The sequence below is a fragment of the Marmota monax genome, unplaced genomic scaffold (assembly GCF_021218885.2).
Source record: "Marmota monax isolate L192 unplaced genomic scaffold, Marmota_monax_Labrador192_F-V1.1 WCK01_AAM20220418_F8-fsc00254, whole genome shotgun sequence".
Taxonomy (NCBI): Eukaryota; Metazoa; Chordata; class Mammalia; order Rodentia; family Sciuridae; genus Marmota; species Marmota monax.
Genome location: NW_026694584.1, coordinates 1,696,092 through 1,717,370, shown reverse-complemented (window position 1 = coordinate 1,717,370; position 21,279 = coordinate 1,696,092). Strand labels below are relative to the sequence as shown.

The window sequence follows — 21,279 nt, the reverse complement described above, 5'->3', positions numbered from 1 at the left end:
CACTTTCCTTGAGGGGAACACTTCATAATACTACTACTTGAAAGTGGGTGGTAAAATGCAAGATTTCAACCCTTGCTCGAGATCAGATTTCACCCAACAGCCTCACCTGAAAGGATCAGTCTCCTTCAGGCCCCTCCAGCCCGAGGGCTGGGTCCTGGGACCCCACCCTCCATCCCACCTGAGGCTCCCCTCTGAACAACATACTCACTGAAAATTCACTTTGTCCACTTGGAATCGTGTCTCGAAAATTCCCGATGTCAGCACCCTGCACCTGAGCAGGTCCTGGGAGCAAGGAGAGAGAAGCCAGCTCAGCCCTGCCCTGCTGTAACCATGGTGACTGACACTTTCAAAGGACAACTTCGACTGTAAAAAAGCAGTAATAGCTAAAGACTCAGATGAATGCTTGTCTTATCCTCCAGGGAAAATCTACAGTGAATGTATAGATTTGGTCCCAAAGACTTGAGAACTGTGCTTTTCTTTTCTGTTTTGTTTTTGTTTTTGGTACTGGGGATTGAACTCAGGGGCACTCGACCACTGAGCCACATCCCAGCCCTATTTTGTATTTTATTTAGAGACAGGGTCTCACTGAGTTGCTTAGCGCCTCGCTTTCACTGAGGCTGGCTTTGAACTTGCCATCCTCCTGCCTCAGCCTCCTCTTTTTTCAAAAAACGTTCCCTGTGAACATCTTGCGACTGCTTTGCCCCTGACAACTGAGTCACAGCGCTCGCCTCTGGGGAGAGCACCTCTGCTCCTGTTCAGCTCTGGGTGAAGAATACTTCGGAGAGAAAGTAACTCTGCATTCACAAACCAGGGGCCATAAGACTAGAATCGATTATAAATTTGCTCCCTTCCTTGAATATCTATTCTCTAAGATCTAAGATGACATGGTCCTCAGGGGTTGGAAAGCCAGGGGGTTTCACTAAGGGGATGTCTCTGCTTCTCAGGCCACCTCAGGGTCTTCTCTTAAGCTCCACCTTTGTGATGTTGATGAAGCGGTCACTGTGCTGCCATTCTGGACCGAGAGAGGTGGTCCTGCCATTTTACACAAGGAGGAGTGTTTAGGACAGGCCTAAGGGATCCGCCTGAGGCTAGGAAGCCCAGAAGGCTGTCAGATCATTTTAAGCTGTTGGAATTGGCTTCAGAGAGAGAGGGACCTTAAGGGAGAGAGAGGACCTCAGGCTTCCAGGGAGGGGAGAGGAGGGAGCCTCCAGGGGCCCAAGGCTCAGGGCCCTGGGATGCAGCTCTGGGGGGCCTGAATGGAGCCCCTCTTATCCTCTGGAAGGCCTGGTGGCTGTGGAAGTGAGCCACCTGGGCACCCGTCTCTGCACATGCCTGAGGCCTCTGTGTGCCTACAGACGTGCCCAAGTTTGCTCAATCCAAGGGAGACCGTCGGGCACACCTGCAGTGTCCTATGGGACCCCGCTGGACCCAAAGCAGAGAGCCCCCGTCCACAAAGGGGAGTTGAAGCCTGGCTTTCCTGCTGCCTGGGCTTCTTTCCAGGCCCGGGAGCAGGGGCTCAGGCTTGGTGACGGGCTGAGGACACTGGCATGCACAGTGAGCACGCAGGAGGCATCTGAAAGATTTTTTTCTTAACCTGTTTTAAAACGGTCACTGAGTCTCTGGGAAGTTGGCTGCAGGCTTGCACAGGGTGCTGCTTGCCTACCTGGTCAGTGGGAGTGTAGTCCACCAGGCTGACACTGTCGATTCTCTCCAAGAAGCTGCAAGAAAAGCCATGTACGCTCAGCGGCAGGTTCTGATGCCTGTCCCCTGGGTTGGGGACGCATGGTCAGTGCAGAACAAAGTGAAAAACCAGCCTCTACCTCAGAGCAAAGCCTGTCCAAGGAAGGGACATGACCTTTGTCCTTGGAAAGACCCACAGAGCACTCCTAGGCACATTCCCACCCTGCTAAGTTGTTTATCTACAAATAACAGGAGAGATCTGCTGCACCAGGTGTCTCTGACTCAGTCAGGCTAGGTGGGGATCCATAGCAACCCCCTAGCAGCCACCAATCAGCATGAGACAGGGAAATACCTGGGATGCCAGATGACCCTCCCAGTGGTTTATGGTGGTTGGTAACAAGTTGGGAAACCATGTAGTTCAGCACGTACACCCCTCTTGGCTCAAACCAATCAGTTCAAACGAATACCACTTTTGTACTGACCAATCACCCTTACCCAACTTGTTCCCGCCAGTGAATGTGCTAATCATGTTTTAGAGTTGTTATTTGATTTTCCCGCGGTGTGTGATGATTTGCTAAGAGATGCTATGATGTATGTGGGGGGTCCCTGCCTTCTCCAAAGAGTGTATAAAACTGCTGCAAACCCTGGGCTGGGGCCTCTCAGCGTCACCAGTTGCTGTGTGCACGCAGAGGACAGAGCTAGCTCGCAATAAACACCTCTTTGCTGCTTACATTGATCTTGGGTCTCTGGTGGTCTTTTGGGGGTCCCGAATTCGAGCATAACAAAAGCACACGAGGACGAGGGCGGGCTGAGAGCTGAGGTCACCGTCCACCTTCCTTCCTGAATGCATCCGACTCGATAATGCTACTGTCCTGATGAAGAGCAAAGGCCTGATTCTGGTGTGTGTGTGTGTGTGTGTGTGTGTGTGTGTGTGCGCGCGCGTGCGCGTCTTGGGGATCGAACCTGGCTTCCCACAGGCAGGGGCAAGCACTCTGCCCCTGAGCTAAAATTCTTGAAATTTTGAGAAAGGTCTTCCTAAATTGCTGAGGCTGACCTTGAACTTTCGGTCCTCCCACTTCAGCCTCCCGAACAGCTGCGATTACAGGTGTGCACCACCATGCCTGTCTTTTCTCTTTCTTCATTTTAACCTCTACCTTCCCTCTTTCTTCTTCCCCAGTCCTACAGGGTTGGGGAAAGGGCCAACTTGGAAAATGAGGAAATGGGGGGCCTCCTTTCCAAAGAGAAGACAGTAGAAGGCATTGTGATGTAAATAAAACATGGAAGTTGAGAGATGACCAAAGCCGTGTGTGGGAGTGGAGTTAAATTGTGCCTGTAGAGACACTGCAGAGCTAGGATCCAGGTGACAGGGCAGTGAGAAGCTGGTGGCCTCTTGGGAATGGGTAGTGTGGATCCTTGTAGCTGCCACTGCCTCCCTGGCTGGAGGAGGGAGGGTCTGCCCCAGTTGAGGCAGGTTTGAGAACAAGAGAGGAGGTTGGCTCAGTGGCGCTGGCCTCCAAGGTGGCCGTGGTAGAAAGCACGAGGGCAGGACGCCCCGAGTCCCGCCCCCCCTACCAGGAGGGAACGTGAACAGAATCTGCAAGTGGGAGAAGTCCCTGCCCGTGGTGGGCGCTCAGGCCTGGGGCTGACAGCTGGCTGCTCCCCAGGCCCCCGTGCTGTCAGCATTGACCCAGACTGGCCCTACTGACATGATACTGGCACCTGGTGCTGAGCACTCCAGGCAGACTCGAATCAGCTCCCTGGAGAAGGGAGCAAGGCCGAAATTAAACCTGGCACCCAGGATGCAGGGTGTAGGAAGCAATTGACTTAAAATGGATGCACTGGGGCGGAGGCACCCGGAGAATGTATTCAGATGGTAATAACCTGTATGAGCAGAAACAGTGAAAGAAGCTGACAAAAAGCACACCTGAGGTTCTGGAGGAACGCAATTAAACACTGCCTTCCAGAGGAAGTGGTGGGAGAACCGTGTTGAGCCACTGTCCCGAGATGCTGGTGGGTCTCCCCCCACCTCCAGGGCAGGCATTGCGCTGCCTCCAGCTCGGCTGCCTGGCCCAGGTCCAGGGCTGCCACACTGGGGGCTCCTGAGGTTACATACAGAGGTGAGCTACAAAGGGGACTTGTAGTCACATAGTCTTGCACATGACCACATTTGAAAGGGTTATAACATTGTCTCCTTAAAAATGCCACTGCAACCTATGAAGAAAAATTAAGGAAATCTAAGAATTCCCCTTGCAAACCTTTGACTACATACTACATACAGAGCTTCAAAACATCATTAAACTGTGAAAAGTCACTTCTGCAGGAATGGAGGTGCACACGTGCAGTCCAGCAGCTCAGGAGGCTGGGGCAGGAGGATTGCAAGATGGAGGCCAGCCTGTGAAACTTAGTGAGACCCCGTCTCACAATAAAGAAAAAAGCTGTGTGTGGAGCTCAGTGGTAGAGGACCCCTGAGTTCAATCTTCAGTAACCACACCCTCCCCCCAAAAGTCACCTGTATTGTTGAGAATGTAGACAATGTACCTTTTTCTCCTTTTCCCTTTGAAACCTCAGATTACATCCCCATGGAACTCTCTCCACCTGGCACCGAGGCATGCTCTGTTTAGCAGAGTGCACGGTCTTTCATTGTGATTCACCCCCTTCTTAGAAGTGGCGATAGGAGACACATGAAGCATGTGAGCTACACTCATCTTTTTTTTTTCCCTTTAAAGACACAAAACGCAAAACCAAACCAAACCAAACCAAAAATTGCAAAACATTCCTATATTGTCCAGGCTGGTATAGAACTCCCAGGCTCAAGTGATCCCCCTGCCTCAGCCTCCAGAATAGCTGGGGTTACTGGTTTGTGCCACTGCCCACCTTGCACCAATCTTTAAAAAAAAAAAAAAAAAAAAAAAAATATATATATATATATATATATATATATATATATATATATATATTTAGTTGTAGATGGATACAATACCTTTATTTTATTTGTTTATTTTTTATGTGGTGCCAGGGATCACACCCAGTGCCTCGTGCAGGCACGATAAGTGCTCTACCACTGAGCCCCAGCCCCCCTACACCAATCTTAAGTGTTCAGTTTGATCTTTTTCACACCCATGTCCATATTTCCTTTTATGTGCATGTCTCATCTAGTATTAGTGATGCTTAAGGGCAGACACTAAGTTTTTTAATCTCTAGAGAGAAGTGTCATGTAGCTGGTGCCTGATACATTTTGGTCTGGTCTTTCACCATGTCCCATCATTCTGAATAAACACCGCTGACCTGTTTGTCCTGACACTGTTCTGGTAAGAGACAGACTGCCAGCCCCAAGGAGCAGGGACAAACATTTCCATCTGGACCAGTGCCGTGAAGGGCAAGACACAGGGCTTCCGGCACCCACACCCGGGGCTCTGCCTGTGCTCACCATGGCTGTTCCCTGCATCCACTGTTGCCATCAGGGAGCTCCCGGCACTGTCAAGAGAGCGCCCCAGGGAGGCACACTTGCCCTGGTGCACCAGGAGCTCACGGTATCAGGTGCCAGGCCAGAGCAGACCCTGTGTGGTCCTGCTTCCCATGGAATGACATCTAGCTGTGCAAAGGTGGATTTCGGGAAACCAGGCAGGCATTTGCTAATGGATTAAAATCAGTTAGTTGTTTACAAACATTACAGAGGGCTGTTCATCAGTTTGTTCAACGTCCCTGGCTTGTAACTTTTGTTAATAGTACTAAAGATTCGAACTTGGGTTTTGGCTACAGAAACACCCTCCAGGTGGTGCTTGTGTACTGCAGATGAACGGAACCCCTCACTTTCAGCTCTTAGTGGGACGAACTGACCCTGGTACCACGGGCAGTAAACAAGACTGTCAAATGGACAGTGTGCAGGCCTGTGGTAGGTCCTGTTGAAAGGCACACAGGGTGGCCTGAGGCTTGCTCTGTTGGGAAAATAGTTTTAGTTAGAAAGGTCTTGGCAGACACATCTGAGTTGCTGTATTCAAATAAATCAAAATTGGAGAAAAGTTAAGTTTGTGTACCTGTTTACCTCTATGTCTCTCCTCATTCTTTTTTTTAGGAAATTGAATCCAGGGGTGCTTTACCACCAAGCTACGTTCACAGCCCTTCTTATTTATTTTTGAAACAGGTGCTGCTAAGTTGCCAGGCTGGTCTTGACTCAGCACCAGCCTCCAGAGTTGCTGGGGTTACAGGTGTGGCCACCACACCTGGCTTTCCTCAATAATTCAAACCTCAGGTTAGAAACTTCATTTGAAAGCAAGAAAATAAGACTAAAAGTAATGTTAGTAGTTGCACGAACTGCTTTCCCTGGTGTGTTTAAATTGGACCCAGTCATAGGCTACTTGTCTTTGGTCTAGAGACATTTCAACAGAAGATCTTGTTGCCAGGAGGAGACAATTACTGTAAAGAAGGGATAGACAAGGCTCCGAGAAACGTGCAAGATAATGCCATGTTGACCACACAGGAGCTCAGGTGGGAAGATGGGGTGAGGAGCTCAGGTGGGAAGACCAGGTTGGGGGTCGGGGGGGTCGGGTCTGGACAAACACCAGGCTTTCTGAGCCAAATCTACCTCTGGATTCTTTTTCTTTCTTTCTTTTTTTCGTGGTGCTGGGGACTGAATGCATGCTAAGCACAGCCCTACTCTGAGCTACATCCCAGCACATAAGCAACTTTTTAAATAGGACCCATACTCATATGCAATAACATGCAGTTTAAAACAATTTATTTAACAAAATTTCTGTGATTTACATCTTATCATTGCATCAACTCCAAAAGTGAGGAAATAATTCATGGGCCTGTAGTGGTGCTTTTGAAAATAATATTTGATTCATAAAAAATGTACATTCATATAGTATGAAATGAACATATTTTAAGAAAGTTCAAGCATATACAAGAATTGTTTAATCTCACAAAATATATTTTAATGGGAATATCTGCACTACAAAAGTGTCTTCAACATACCAAAGAATTCAACACTAAGCTATTTTTTGAGTTCTAATTATAATTTTCCAGTCCAAAGAGGGTTTAAGACACATGCTGTACTCACACCAGGCAGCCTTTGCGAAACCAAGTGATGAGAGGACACCTGATCTGCTAAAGGCCTGTGACAGAAGACTCTGGGCAATCGACAAGTGTCCCGTAGAGCAGACTTCTGAACAACACCCCGTCAAATATACTTTAAAAAACTTACTATGAAGGTCAGTCCTCATCTGCATACGCTTCTTTTTTCCTTAAACATTCATTCACACTGGAAAACATGTTATCTATGCGTACTTGGTGGTGAATCTTTCAAAGAGCTTGGAAAAGTCCCTATTTTCAGAAATACCAGAATTCTCTTAGGGAGAAATCTTCCGGTGAATAAAGGAGAATTTTAAAAACTTACAAGTATTTAACTTAGTTTAATTTAATTGCCAAGCAAAATAAGTGCAATTCTCCCTGTTCTGAGGCCAAGCAGAGTGGAGAAGGCCTGCTTTGCTCTTCAGCCAGACACACAGCCTTGGGAAATGATCCAGCCCCGCATGCCATTCAGACCCCCAGCCCTAGCTGGCTCCCCTTCCCACACTTCCAGCTGGCCGGAGGAACATGCCTTGTTTGCATGGCTAAGTCAAACATTACAACTTGTATTTTTAAGGTTTTTAAAGTTGTTACTTTAAGACAAATAACAAGTGAAAATAATTAGAACTTAAAATAATTAGAACTAATTTTATTTCATTTTTGGTTGTTAAAATAAAAATGAAACCTATAAACATACAGTCCCAAGGTTTCCCCAGACCGATCAGCTGTTCTTTGGCAATGTTAGGTGTGTAAAATGACTATCATGCTAATTAACATACTTTAAGGAGAAGTCTGATTAAAGTGATGACATCGTGAAATAACTAGGAAACTGTCAAACATTACATCTAAGTCCTTTAAAAAACTCTCTGTAAATAGAAAATATAAATGAACAAATTTATTTTTCCCAATAAATTAACTTTTGTGGCATTTTCTCCAGTTACACAAACTCCATTATCACATGAAAATTTATAGAATGTAAACAGCAAGAGAATATTATTTTAAGATCTAAGATAATTTTAGAGTAAGTTATGAGAACAAATAGTCAATTGTAGTCTTGCTTTGATGGCAAAAACCAAACAAATCAAAATCGAAAGAAAGGCTATACAGAAACAGCACTGCCGACTGAACGAAGTGTTTATAGCTCTGTAATCAAAATAATCATCCCCTTCCTTAATTCTCACGGACCACCTGTCACTCGGTGTGCCACCAAACACGCGACACACGCACACACACACTTGGCCTCGGATGGGACCCTCCTCGGTGGGCAGCGTCACCGAGGGGCCGAGATCCACGCCCACCACTCAACCAGTTCTGTTAAAAGGCGGCTATAAAAATACACGTCACCACGAGCGGCAGCTGCAGGGCGGAGGCGGCCTCGCGGGTCTGTCCGCGGGCCTCCTGCGGCAGCCTCCGGCCCGTCACACCTGGTCGCGCAGGCGGGCGAGTCTCTGCGACAGCTCGTCCTGCTCGGCCGAGGCCACGCTGGTGCCCACGGAGCCGGTCTGGCCCTGCGGCAGCTCCATGTTGAGGTCGAGGCCCGCCTCGTCTGCCATCTCCTGGAGCAGCAGGTCCACCTGGTTCTGGGGAGTGGTCAGCGTCGTAGTGCTGCTCATCGTGTCCTCCATCTGCTGCGTCTGGACGTCCAGGGTCTCGAACTGGTGCTCGAACTTGTCCATCAGCGCGGAGATCTTCTCCAGGTTCATGGTCTTCAGCGTGGCGTCCATCGACTTGACCACGCCGGCCATCGACTTGGTCACCTTGCCCATGGTCACGGCCGTCTGCACGCGGGCGGCCACGGCGTCCACGCGCGCGCTCATCCTCAGGAAGTTCACGGCCTGGTTCTTCTGGCGGATGGCGTTCTCGGCGTGGATCCGGGCCACTTCCATGTTGCCCTTCTGGATGGCCTTCTTGATCTTGGCCTTTTCGGCCTTCTCCTCCTTATCGCACTTCTTGGCACTCCTGCTCAGTTCTTTGGCGGCGAACTTCAGGTTGAACAGGTGCTTCTCCATGTTGGACATGGCGGGACGCCGCCTCGGGGTCGGCGGCCAGGGCCTGGGCTTGCGCGGAAGCGAGGCGAGGAGAGGCAGGTCCGCTCCCGGCAGCCGCTCCTTTGTTTTGGTCCTACTTCCTGCTTCCACCGCGCGCGACGCAGACGGTGACGTCAGAACTAGGCGCCGGGGCGGGGCCTGCGGGACCGGGACTGCGAGCCGAGGGAGCCAGGGGCGTGTCCTGCGTGGCGCGGGGCGCGGAGAGGAAGGGCGGGGTTACGGGTCGGAGGGCGCCGGGGGAGGGGTCTGCGTGACGCACGGCGCCTCGGGCGGGGCTGGCTGGACCGCCGACGCCCGCGCTGTGCGGGTCGTCGATTTACTGACCCGAGCGCTGGCTCCTCGCGGCTTGAGAAGCGTTAGCCGGTTTCCAACTTCACCGGAGCGGCGCTCGCAGGCGCTGGCGTAGGAGTACGTCCTCTGACGTAAGCGGCTACGCTCGGACCTGCACGTCAACGCAGTCAGGCGCCAGGCCTGCCGGGCTTCAGCAGAGGGTCTGGCCGGGGCTGGAGACCCGCAGGAGACCGGCGAGGTCTGCCGGTGGGAGCTCGCTGATTGACGCGGGCAGCTCCGCTTTCTCAGGGGAACCTGAGACCGTGGATGAAGGCAGGGTCCGCGCTGACCCACGGTTTGCGCTGCAGAGCGTGGCGGGTGGGAAACCTCAAAACCTAGGCGCCGCCGACTTCAGCAACCATCACCCCAGGTCTGCCCGTGGCTGAGGAATAAGAAGACCTGGGTTCTGCTGTCTTTTTGATGTTTTGATGTTTTATAAATACCCAAGGAACTTCAGTCACATTCCAGGTTGACAGGCAGAGGACGGCGAGGTCCGGAACCCCGCACACGGGCATGCGTCACAGCTGTCACTGGGTATCTTACCCTTTAACAGTAAATGCAGCTTCTGGATGGCAGCAGTGCGCACCGTGACTTTTCCCATTAGAAAAGCCCCTCCCACGTAGCAAGAACGAAAGGCAAGGGACGTCCAACCTGTCCGGATGACCTAGGCTGCAGGGAATACTCAGAGGATCCTGTTTACAAGTCATTTCCTCTAGAGTCTACATGTCTCTGGGGCTTCTTGGGCTAGTTTCCCAGTCAGTTCAAGGGGTGCCAGTGCCGGGTGCATCCCCTTGAAGCACAGCTCTGATGATATCTCTTGCTCCAGACCCGGGCATGCAGGTTACACTCCTTTGGGGCATCCTGGCTCCTTTCTTTTGCTGCCCGATGCCAGTCAAACCAGGTGGAAGCATGGAAGCTGCTAGTCGGTTGAGTCACTGGACCAAGGCAGAGGATGAGAGATGTTGCTCCTCCCCATGTCCTGGGTTTTCTGTCCACCACTTTGCCACCTCCTCCATGAAGCCTTCCCAGGACTCCCTTATGTCCCCTGAGTGCTGCTACTGTATTCTGTGTGGATACCACAGCACAGGGCATATGCCTGGCTCACAACAATTATACATGAGCTACTTGGATGTAAAGAATATTCTCATTTTGATGGCATGTGGACTACTGCAAGTGCTCAGAGCACCCCAGGCACTGTATGCAGTAAGGCTTTTCTGAATCCAGCTGTCGCAGAGAGGGGCTGGGACATGACCCTAATTAGCAGCTTAACAGATTCCCCTGCCTCAAAGCAGAACTCTTTCTCCAGAGAAAACTTCTAGAAATGTGATATAGAAATGAGTAAGAGGGAAGAAATCTCTCTGAAGTGGGGATGGAGCGTGGAGGGCCCCTCCTCTGCTCACCCTCCCCTCCTTTCAGCTCCTTGGCTCTTCTTTCAGTTTGCAAAAACAGTTTAACATACATGTTTTGTAGGGTTTTCTTTTCTTTTTTGGTACTGGAGATTGAACCTAGAGGCACTCTACCACTGAGCTACATCCCTAGCCCTTTTTATTTTTTTATTTTGAGATAGAGTCTTACTAAGTTGCCCAGCCTGGCCTCAAACTTGCAATCTTCCCACCTCAGCCTCCTGAGTAGCTGGATTTGCCGGTGTTCACCATGCGTACCTTCTTAATAACAAATTCTAATTAGGTGAGATGGTTTGGAATATAATCATGAGAGATGATGATGATTGTGACAACTACCATTTATTAAGGACTATGTGCCAGGTATTGTTCTAGGTACTTTCCACGACTTAACTCGCAGCCCCTGTGAGGTGGATACTGGTAACATTGCCAGTCTGCAGATCAGGGAAGGGAAGCACAGAGCCCAAAGGCATTTGTCCGAGACCACACATCTGGTTATGTGGCAGAAACCAGGTTCCGTGGATGTGTGGGGACCGGGCACAAAACAATGGGGCATCTGTTCCAGGTAGGTTAGGAAAAACAGAGGATGCTCACTTGACCTAAAAGAAGGGAGGCGACTCAGCAGCTGTCGTGTTGAGAAGAAGGAGGGTTGTGTGGACTGCAGGGACTGCAGGGTCAATGTTCACTGCAGTGTAGCTGCTAAAAGAAGGTGCCACCACCTGAAGCTGCTCATGGAATGCCGGGGCCCCACCCTGGCTGGACAATGTACAAAGAAAGGGGCAGAGTTCAGAAGCCAGTCAGAGACGGGGCTGACAGACCTGGAGGACCTTGGCAGAGTTCAGAAGCCAGTCAGAGACAGGGCTGACAGACCTGGAGGACCTTGGCCCCTGCTGTCCATGCCCTTCTGGGGAAGTAGCCAAGCCCTGCCTCTGGTCCCCGCCCCCAGGGGCCCCACCTTGCCAGCAGGATCTGGAGCAGGTTTTCCTGAGCTCTCCATCTCCTTGGCCCTGGATAATCTGTGACACAAGACCCTTCGCAGCTCCTCGGGGTGACTGAACTCAGTCCTTGCCCCCAAATCTCCTCATCTCCACTTAGCCATGGCACCCCCTCCATGGGTTCTTCAGGTCAGAGTCTTAGGAACCCCTGAGGCCTCACCCACATCTGTGTCTAACGCATCTCTATGTGTTTCCCATTCTCTGCCCCCCGCTGGGGGTGACAGCTTTAAGCTTGTCTTACACTGGTGTGTGTGTGTGTGTGTGTGCGCGCGCGCGCGTGCAACGAACAAAGGGAAGGTTATTTGGTGATTACTGTCAAAAGAGACTTCAGGCCTATGACAGTTAAGATTGCTCCTAAGAACCTGCAGGATCTAATATGGGGGATGAAAGTGCAGTTCAAACCACTGGACTAGCCGTGGCTGTGGCTCCCTGCACCCCTAGCCAAGCAGATCTTTCTCAGTGAAGAGAAGTAATGTTCTGTTAGACTGCCAATGTTTCCAGAAAGCTGTGAGTCAAACCAGTTAATTATTTTCATTGTAACATGTTAGGAAATATATGCTATAATTTGGAACTTTTATTTCCCTTTTTGAACCCATATAGGTATTTAATCTTCAGATACACAGGTAGGATATGAGATCCGATTTCATTGGGAAAGAATGAATCATTTGCTAAATCTAAAGACATTAAAAAAAAAGGAGAAAACACAAAATTTAATTTTGTCCTATGTGTTAAAATATTTCAGGAGCCTGGGCTTGGGCTGAAGCTCAGTGGTATAGCATGAGGCCAGTACACGTGAGACCCTGTGTGTTTCAGATTCTCTCAGCCACCAAGTCCTCCCCACCACGACTGCACCCATGTGGCTCTGTAGGTGTCCTCGCTCTGCAACAGCCCTTCCTTCCCTCAGCACGGGGCCTACTGGCTCATCACTTATCCCTGTCCTTCTGCAACACAGCAGATGCTCCATGAGCTCCTGCTGAATGTGTGAATGCAGGTAAAGGAAACAGTTCTGTGTACACAGCCACTTGGTGACCATTTCAAGGACTATGTGACTACGTGTATGTGCGTCATATGATACATGCATGTGTTGATATATCCCATATGTCACACACATATATGTATCTAAATTTCCCTCATATCACTGTTCTTTTCCAGTGCTAGGGATCAAACCCAGAGCCTCAGGCATGCTACAGAAGCACTGTACCCCTGAGATGCATCCCGTCATTCATCCGTCTACCATCTGTCTTCCTATCTGTCGCCTTTTTATACAGGAACACAGCTGTAATTCAAAACCCTAAGACTCCTCAAAGCTTATACAATCTCATGGTCACTACACTCAGCTTATGTTAGCATGATGTCAAGTTTAACCAATAAAAGCAAGGAAGCCTCAGCAGGGAACAGAGCCGAGGCATGACAGTGGCCGGCACTGCTTTGTCGCTCCTCTGAGGCCTGGTGACTCAGTTCTGGACAGAGAAACCTGCTCCAGATGCCCTGAAGGCCTAGTTTGGCATCTACCACTATACTAACAGAGAGATCTACTTCTCTTCCCTGAACAACTTACTGATTTGGTAAGTTTGGGATGGAATCTAAATGCCCTGCTCCTCTAAGACAGTTCAGAATTTCTTTTGGCACTGAGTAAAAGCAGTGACCCCCTGACCCTGGGCCTTCATGGTGGGCAGGCTTTATTCTGTCTTCCTAGGAATAAAGAAAAATCTGACTGGGCATGGTGGTACAAGCCTATAATCCCATCCCAATGTGGGAGGCCAAGGCAGGAGGACTGCAAGTTACAGGCCAGCCTCAGCAACTCAGTGAGACCCGTCAAAGAATAAAAAATAAAACGGGCTGGCAGTGTTGTTCAGTGGTTACGAAAAAGATACCAGACCGCTCGCCGAGGTTCCTCAGAGTGACTGAAAGCCACCTGCGCACACTGTGTTCATGTCAGACTCCACATCTGTGGAAATGTGGTAGGAAACTGGAGACCCACGTGTTACTCGGTCTGTGAAGTAGGCCACATATTTTCCTTTCTGTTCCTTGCTGGCCATCTTATTATGTCCCTTTTTCCCTTTACGAAAGCTGTTTCCCTGCAATAGCTGACAGTTGCCTGGCCGTCTGTGGGCAATACCTGGTTCATCCCACCAACGGTTCTGACGCACACTGGCCTCATGACCACATGCCCGAGGCTGGACAGGGCAGCACACTGACCTCGTGACCACACACCCAAGGCTGGACAGGGCAGCACAATAACCTCACAACCACGTGCCCAAGGCTGGGATAGGGCAGCAGACTGACCTCATGACCACGTACCCAAGGCTGGACAGGGCAGTGCACTGGCCTCACGACCACTCCCTGAGGCTGGACAGGGCAGCACTGGCCCCCTGTGGTGCTGCTTTGCAGGAACGTGGAAGCTGATCCTTCTCATGTAATTTTCTTTTATACCTGAGCCTACAACCCATAAATTAAAAACTCAGCCTGCAGGGTCCAGCCCATTCTGCTGTCTACTAAAACCTCATCTTGTGTCCTGAGAGCTTTGACTACACCTAATGGACACAGACCCCTGGGAGCTGGGCCTCTTCCCAGGGCCAGTGTGGGGTTTATTGACAGTGGATGGAGTGGAGGGAGCAGTGTCTACCCATGTCACTGCCCTCTGGGAATGTGTACATGACTTGCCACGTCCTTGATCAGTGCTGCACCTGCCCCACCCTGAGGCCCGACTTCTACTTAGTGTTGTGTCTTGGTTAAATTAAGCTTCAGAAGGGTAAGTGATTTAAAATGGTCACGGTCAAGGGAGAGAAGTGCCCATTCCAACAGCCAGGTATGCTGAGAACCATTTAAAACCTTTTCAGTTCCTGTCCAACCCACATTACGTACTGGGCTCCTTGACCATTAGTGTTCACAGAAAGGGGTCTTGGCCATTTCTTCCGGTGAAGGAAGGCCTGAAATTTAGTTTTTGAGCCCAAACAAAGATATTTTTGTTAATTTAAGCTAGTATCTTTAAGTTAGGAAGAAAAGCAGTATTAGAAATCAAATATAACCTATCTTAGGGAGTCCTACTAGAAATTATCCTTTTTTTTAAAAAAAATTTTTAGTTGTAGTTGGACACAATACCTTCATTTTATTTATTTATTTTTAGGTGGTGCTGACGATCGAACCCAGCCGCAGCCCCAGCCCTGAGATGATCCATTTTAACACCTCTAATTTGAATGTAAAAGATCCTGTAACAAGGCAGAATATTTCTTATCATTTCTGTACTATCATAATACACCACTGCAGTTGCCAGCTTCCTCTGAAACATGAACACTGTGGTCTACAGAGAGTCAAGGGCAAAGTGCTAACTGCAGGAGGCAGAGGCAGGGGGATTGCAATTTAGCAAGACACTGGGCGACTCTGTCTCCAAATAAAAAAGGGCTGGGGATGTGGCTCAGTGGTTAAGCACCCTGGGTTCAATCCCAGTGCCCCCACTCCCCGCAAAAGTGTCAACTCTAAAATGATGTTGAACTAAGTCATTAGGTAGGAGGTATCTGAACTATTACAATGGAGATGTTTTCTTCTGTTAGCCGGCAGAGGTGGGCTAAAATCTTCCAGTTCATGCCTGCATTCTATAATATCTACCAAGTTCTGGGTTAGTAGAGGTAAATCAAGCATTTAGGCAAAAGCCAGGCAAAGAGGGCACATTTACATTAGTCCACTCACAGAGGTCGTGATCTCTCCCTGAGTTTCTTCTAATGAAAGTGCAACAGTGAGTTAGAAGATGCTTTTGCTAAAAGCACTGACTTTCTTTGTGGGCATGCAGATGCCCAATGGGCGATTAAAAGCAGGACAAAGCCTGGCATCTCTGATTGTATTTTGTAACTGTCTCCTTTATTACTTTTTTTGGCACTGGGGATTGAACGCAGGGGTGCTTAACCACTGACCACACCCCCTGCCCTTTTCTGTATTACATTTAGAGACAGGTCTTGCAGAGTTGCTTAGGGCCTTGCTAAGTTGCTGAGGCTGGCTCTGAATTGTGATCTTCCTACCTCAGCCTCTGGAGCTGGGATTGCAGGTATGCACCACCACGCCCTGCTTCCTTTATTACTTTATTTTTATTTTGTATTTTTTTTGAACACAATGCCTTTATTTTTTTTAATGTGGTGCTGAGATTCGAACCCGTGTCGCGCCTGTGCTAGGCAAGCACTCTACTGCTGAGCCACAATCCCAGCCCCCTTTATTACTTTAAACCTCCAGTTGGGTTCCTGCTTGGCTCTACCGGTGCAGGGCTTGAGGAGTGTCATACAGGTTGATGTGCTCTAAGTTTACCTGACCTTTCTCGTCCTGCCTTAAGACCCAGAACACCAGGCTAAGAGTAACTGAGGTATCTGCAAGATATGCAAGGACATCCAACTGCCAGCCTTTGTGACCTTTGGCTGTAGACCCTTGCAGCGGTGCCTGGACGTGTCCTGTCACTGCCCTAAACCTGCAGTCATCTTGGGTTCCAGGTACAGCACAGCCTCACAGACAGATGATGGAATCCCCCAAGTGGAGGCACTACCCCAGGAGAGGAACAGAGGCTGCCCAGCTCATGGGCACCTGGCTGCTCCCTCAGGTCTAGTAAGGACCTCTGCAGAGTCTCCATGCAGAACCAGACCTGAGGTGATGACCGACAGGACCATGGCATGACCACACTGCCTGGGACACGGACCCCTCTGGGCCAGCTTTTGCTTGCTACTGCTGAGCTCCTGTCAGGGCCTGCAGGCAGCGCTGCTGCGGTGCTGGACTCCACTCGCCTTCAACATGGCCACGCTGATCAAAGGTCCTTTCCTGCTCTCCACCACTGCTTTTTCCACGTGATTTCTGGGCTGAGTGGTCAGGCCTGAGTTTTTGGGACCCCCAGAGCTGTGCCTCTGGCCTAGAACTCCAGGAGCAGAAGGGTCTCCTCAACTTAGGGACAAGGTGCTGGCCGAGCAGTCTCAATATTTTGGATGAGGGAGGCCTCTGGCAGATATCTCTTTGCAGGAACCAGGCAGTCTTTAAATAACCACCTAGAAAGCAACACTAGTAGGAAATCGGAGCACATTGGAGGAGAAGTGTATTCTGAGAGTAAGCTTGTGGGTAAAGAGAACTGAAAGCTAACTGAATTCCAACCAGGTGGACACGAAACTCAGAATTCCACAATGTCATGTGCGTGAACTGAAAGAAGGCAGCCCCTTGCTCACGCAGGCCTCCTGTGTCTCCTGTTCTCCCAGCTGCCACCAGTACCTTGCCTCTGGTCAGCTTCATTGCCCTGTAGCCCCTCCATCCCCTTTGGACACTTTCAAGGAAGAAGGAGATGCATATGGTCAGGACGGGGTGGAGAGCTGTGTTCTGAGGACTTCCACACCAGGGAGCTCCTGAGAGGGGCACCCCAGAGACCAAATAGGGTCTGCACCCCATATCCAACCCGCCAACAACTGCAGGTTGAAAATTCCATTAAAAAGGACACTGTTTCTGTCCTCAGCACACAGACGCTTTCTCCCTGCCGTTATTCCCTGGACAGTAGAGTATGACCCCTGCTTATGGGCAGTCACACGGTCTTAGGTGTCAGAAGTCATCTAGTGATGGTTTGAAGTCTGCGGCAGGTTGTGTGCCGGTTACTGGCAGATACCATTCCATTTTATGTAAGAACTTGAGCATCTGTGGGTTGGTATCTGAGAGGTCTGGGAGCTGGTTCGCTGAGGATCCTTCAGCTCATACCATGTTTTACAGGAAGAACCAGAAAGAGAAACTGACCTTTGAATCAACGTTTACCTTATGCTGAGTTTCTCACGTTAGGAAATCTGAGATGTCATCAAACACGTTCAATTGAGGGTAACACAGAGCTGCCTTTTTTGGCAAAACGCTGTTAAGTCCTGTCTCTCTTAGAAGAAGATATATTTAGCCGCCGCATGTAGCTTAGCAGAGCCTCTGTTCCTTAGCAATTACCGCCTGCCTCAGGGAGCCGGGAGGGGGTCCTTCCATTCCCTCCTCACAGAGGTGATGCCCAGCTCAAGGATTTTACTAATATCAAGTAGAATGAGAAACAAGGGCACCCCTGCACCCAACTTCCTCTTGTGAGTAGCAAATGGAAATTCTGTGCTTAGATTTCCTTAGGTGAACATAATAATACAGGAGAGCTTTGACTTCAAACGTAGCTTTCTGTGGGTATCAGAGATCCTGGTGGATCTGCAGAAACAAAGGTATTGAATTCTAATCACTGATGCACATACTAGCTGAAGGAAGGACTTTCTTTTTTCCTTGTTCAATGCTTTCTTTGATAGGAAATTGTTAAAAGCAGCTTCCTTATATCCTACACTGTTACAAAGCTTTCATTGTATTTCTTGGTCTTGTGAACACATTCTCACTTTCTCCTGGGAAGAGGGAAGTACTTACATGATCTACTTCCCATTTCTCCAAGGCAGTCAACACTTCTGCTCTAAAGGAAGCCACATAGTAGGGTATACCAGAACCTCATTCTTTTCACTTTGTTTTGTTTCGTTTTTTGGTCCTAGGGATAGTACCCAGGGTCTCACATTCTAAGCGTGCCTTCTACCACTGAGCCACATGTGCAGCCTTGAGAACTTTTATTTTTTATGCCTGAATAATATTCCCTTATACAGCTGTGCTGTATTTTCATCAGTTGATGAATACTGTTTTCCCCCATTTTTGGCTATTGTGAAGCATGCCATGGTGAACAGATAACGGATAATGTACCAGATCTGGCTAGCTTCACAGAAACATTGATTTTGTTTACAGGAGAGTAATGAATGATGGTGTAGAGAAAGGCTAAGAAGCGCAGTTGTAATGTGAAAATCCAGTTGTTGACAAATTCACGGCACAGCTACTATGGGGCCAGAGGCTGTTCTAGCACCGGACACGGATTCACCTGAGCAGTCAGTAAGGCGCACTGGCCTAGCCAGAGTGGGGAGCTCACAGACCCTGGTCAGACTCACACGTTCACGTTGTTATCTGGCTGTGAGAGGAAGGAAGTGCTGCTACGTGCCCCAGCATCTCATGTTGGTGAGCCGTCCTTGCATCAGGCCCTGTGTGGGGAACGAGTCCCGAGCCTGTGGAAACAACCTGTCAATCACCTGCTCAAGTCTGAGATTTTAAGACATACATATGTTCACTATAGGACCCACATCTTGCATCTGCATTTTTACTTTTCTTTCTCCCCTCCCCCTCTTAGAGGAAAGTATGCATGGATGCTGACTGTTTGGGCTCTAGCTCTGGGAAGCACCGTGGCACCCTGGCGAGGCACCATCGTGGAAGGGAGCACTCTGCAGAGCACTCTGTTCACTCCTGCTGGGCCTTGGTGTTGGCCAGAAAGACCCTGGAACCAGGCGGATTTAGGTGATCAGACATCTCTAGATTAATGCTACCGATGCGTCCAAGAAAGCACATGATTCAGGGACTTTTCTGTGTGCCCAGAATCACTAGCCATCTCCACGGCGGCAGCATTTCCATCACTCCAAAAAGAAACCTGGGCCCACTGGAGTGACCACTCGTCCACTCCCACCCCTCAGCCCTGTGGGACCCCCATCTGCTCTGTCCCTACTCTGTCCTACTCTGGGCGCTTCACAGCAATGATTATTTTTTCCTTTGGTGGTACCGGGCAGAGCCAGGGCCTCAAGTGTGCCAGGCAAGTGCTCTGCCCCGACTGCACCCCAGCCTGGACGTTTCATATACAAGGAATCAAACAACATGTGGCCTTTCAGTCTGGCTTCCTTGACTTAGCACAGCTGTTTCATCCATCAGTAGGATGCACGCACTGAAGGACAGCAGTGCCCTCCCCTAGGTGTGTGGCCGGCTCCTTCAAGGGGTGACATGGTGCCGCTGGTGGCTAGCTGCTCTGTCATCTGTTGGCCATCCCTGGGCACATACATGGCTGTCCCCACTCTTCCTTGCTGGAGCACTTGTCTGTGGGTTTCCATGTGGGTGTGAGCTGGCAGGTCCTGGGTGTCCACCAGGAGTGGGGCTGGGGGTCCCTTTCTAGAATGGCCATGCTGTTGGCCACCAGCGTTCCCCCAGCAGCAGGAGGTGCCGGTGGCTCCACAGCCGCCCATGCTGCTTTCAGCTGTTTGGGTTAGAGCCATGGAGGAGGTATGAAGTGGGGTTCTGGGTCCCTAATGCCCAAGGACACGGAGCATCTTCTCACGCGCTTAATGGCTATTTATACACCTCACTGGGGAGGGTCTACTAAGATGCGTCCTCTGCCATTTAAAAGGTGAGGCATTGGTCTTTTTATGATTGAGTCATGAGAGTTCTTCTGATAAGAGCTCCTACAACTCCATCACCATGCAGTAGCCTGACATGGAAAGTCAACAAGAGTCACTTCAGAATCTGGGCAAGTGGCAGCCCTCTGACAATCCACCTGGGGGGCCGTGCTCGTCATCTTTGACACTAGTACCTGGCACCACCTGGCCAGCATTGGAAGGTCACAGAATGCCTGTTGACATTTTACTCCAAAAGAGTCTCTCAGAATCTTCAGGTTTCAAATGTGAGATCCTGGCCACATCAAGTGGTAGTGTGGTGCCGTGGAGCCCTGTGTCGTCTTGTGTGACTTTGAGTTCTCCTCTGCCTGACAGGATCAAAAATTCCTTGGGGTCAGTGTGAGGACTAGTATGTTAACTCAGATCCCGTGCATGGAACAGCCCCTCTGTGGTAAGTTTCAACAAATACGAGCGCTCCTCTAGGTGCACGTGAAGCTAAGAAATACAGGACACGCCTCTTAAATTATTCTGAAACTGTATATTTGGTGAGCAGTCGTAGTTAGTGGCTTTCCATCTGAGTTCCCTGGGCTCCTTGGAAGTGTTTCAAAGGATTCTGCAAACATTTGAAAATAACTGAAGAAACCCCTCACATATTCAAATGCCTTATCGGACTGTAATTTGGGGGGACCTCCAATTTATTAGCTGTGCTACTATGTGACATTTTTCTAGAGACTTCGGATCACGTACACTTACATGTTTTCTTTCTTCCTCCTACATTTTACCATAAGCATTTCAAACACTAAACAACTTGAAATAATTTCAAAGAAAACACTTGAATACCTTTTATCTAGATCCTGCCATTATCATTTCACTGTATTTTTTTTTTTTTTAATGTGCCTACTGAGGACAGAATCCAGGGCTCTGCATGCTAAGCACGTGCTCTACCCCCAAGCCACGCCCGGCCCTGCTGGTTCTCTGTAGGATGCAGGCACTGAAGGACAGCAGTTCCCCCCCTAGGAGCAAGACCTAGAAGGGACAAAGGTGCACAGCCTGCTCCTCTAACACCAGAGGGGCTGGAGCTCCCCTGGCAGGCCAGCTGCCCTCTTCCCAGGGGAAAACGCAGCCCACTCCAGTGCCGTAAATAGAGTACTGACGGGATTTCACATTCATGCTATAGGACTGCGAAGAGTTGTTCACGATGGTTAAAAACTCAGCTTGGAAGAAAATTTATAATGATTCTCTTTTTCACATTTCAGCATAATTTAACTTAAAACATTCCTTGTGGCAACAAGGAAAACAAAAATAAAATTATTTTTCTGCTACTGCTTGCAACCAGCCATCCACACGTGCCAGAATACTTCCATACAGCCTCCTGCCCAACAAGAATGAAGCGGTGTCCAACCTGGCAAAGGCTCCACTCTCACCTCTGATCACTGGATTTCAATTTTGTTCCTATTAAAATGGCTAAAGAGGTCTTCTGGTTCACTTGCAATGAGCAAAAGCGTAAACAGAGCATCCGAGATACCCTGTATTCACTCCACTCCACTTGGACATATTT

At 49.4% G+C, this 21,279-nt stretch overlaps 2 protein-coding genes across 4 annotated transcripts in view; both read right to left on the bottom strand.

Moving 5' to 3' along the window:
* Gnal (G protein subunit alpha L) overlaps positions 1–21,279 on the bottom strand; it is a 120,004-nt gene that overhangs the window by 13,004 nt on the left and 85,721 nt on the right. For all 3 annotated transcript variants that reach the window (XM_046421417.2, XM_046421418.2, XM_058571851.1), the window contains 2 exons: positions 1,664–1,718; positions 209–282 (listed from right to left, as the gene is read on the bottom strand). In XM_046421417.2, the coding sequence (XP_046277373.1) occupies positions 209–282; positions 1,664–1,718 (129 nt within the window). The remainder of the gene's footprint in view (positions 1–208; positions 283–1,663; positions 1,719–21,279) is intronic.
* Positions 6,399–8,890, bottom strand: Chmp1b (charged multivesicular body protein 1B). The gene has a single exon (XM_046421422.2). It carries the CDS (start codon positions 8,763–8,765, stop codon positions 8,166–8,168), a length of 600 nt encoding a protein of 199 aa, XP_046277378.1. The 5' UTR covers positions 8,766–8,890; the 3' UTR covers positions 6,399–8,165.

Excerpts from the sequence above, each read along its gene's own strand:
- Chmp1b (XM_046421422.2), bottom strand. The coding sequence starts at position 8,765 with ATGTCCAACATGGAGAAGCACCTGTTCAACCTGAAGTTCGCCGCCAAA.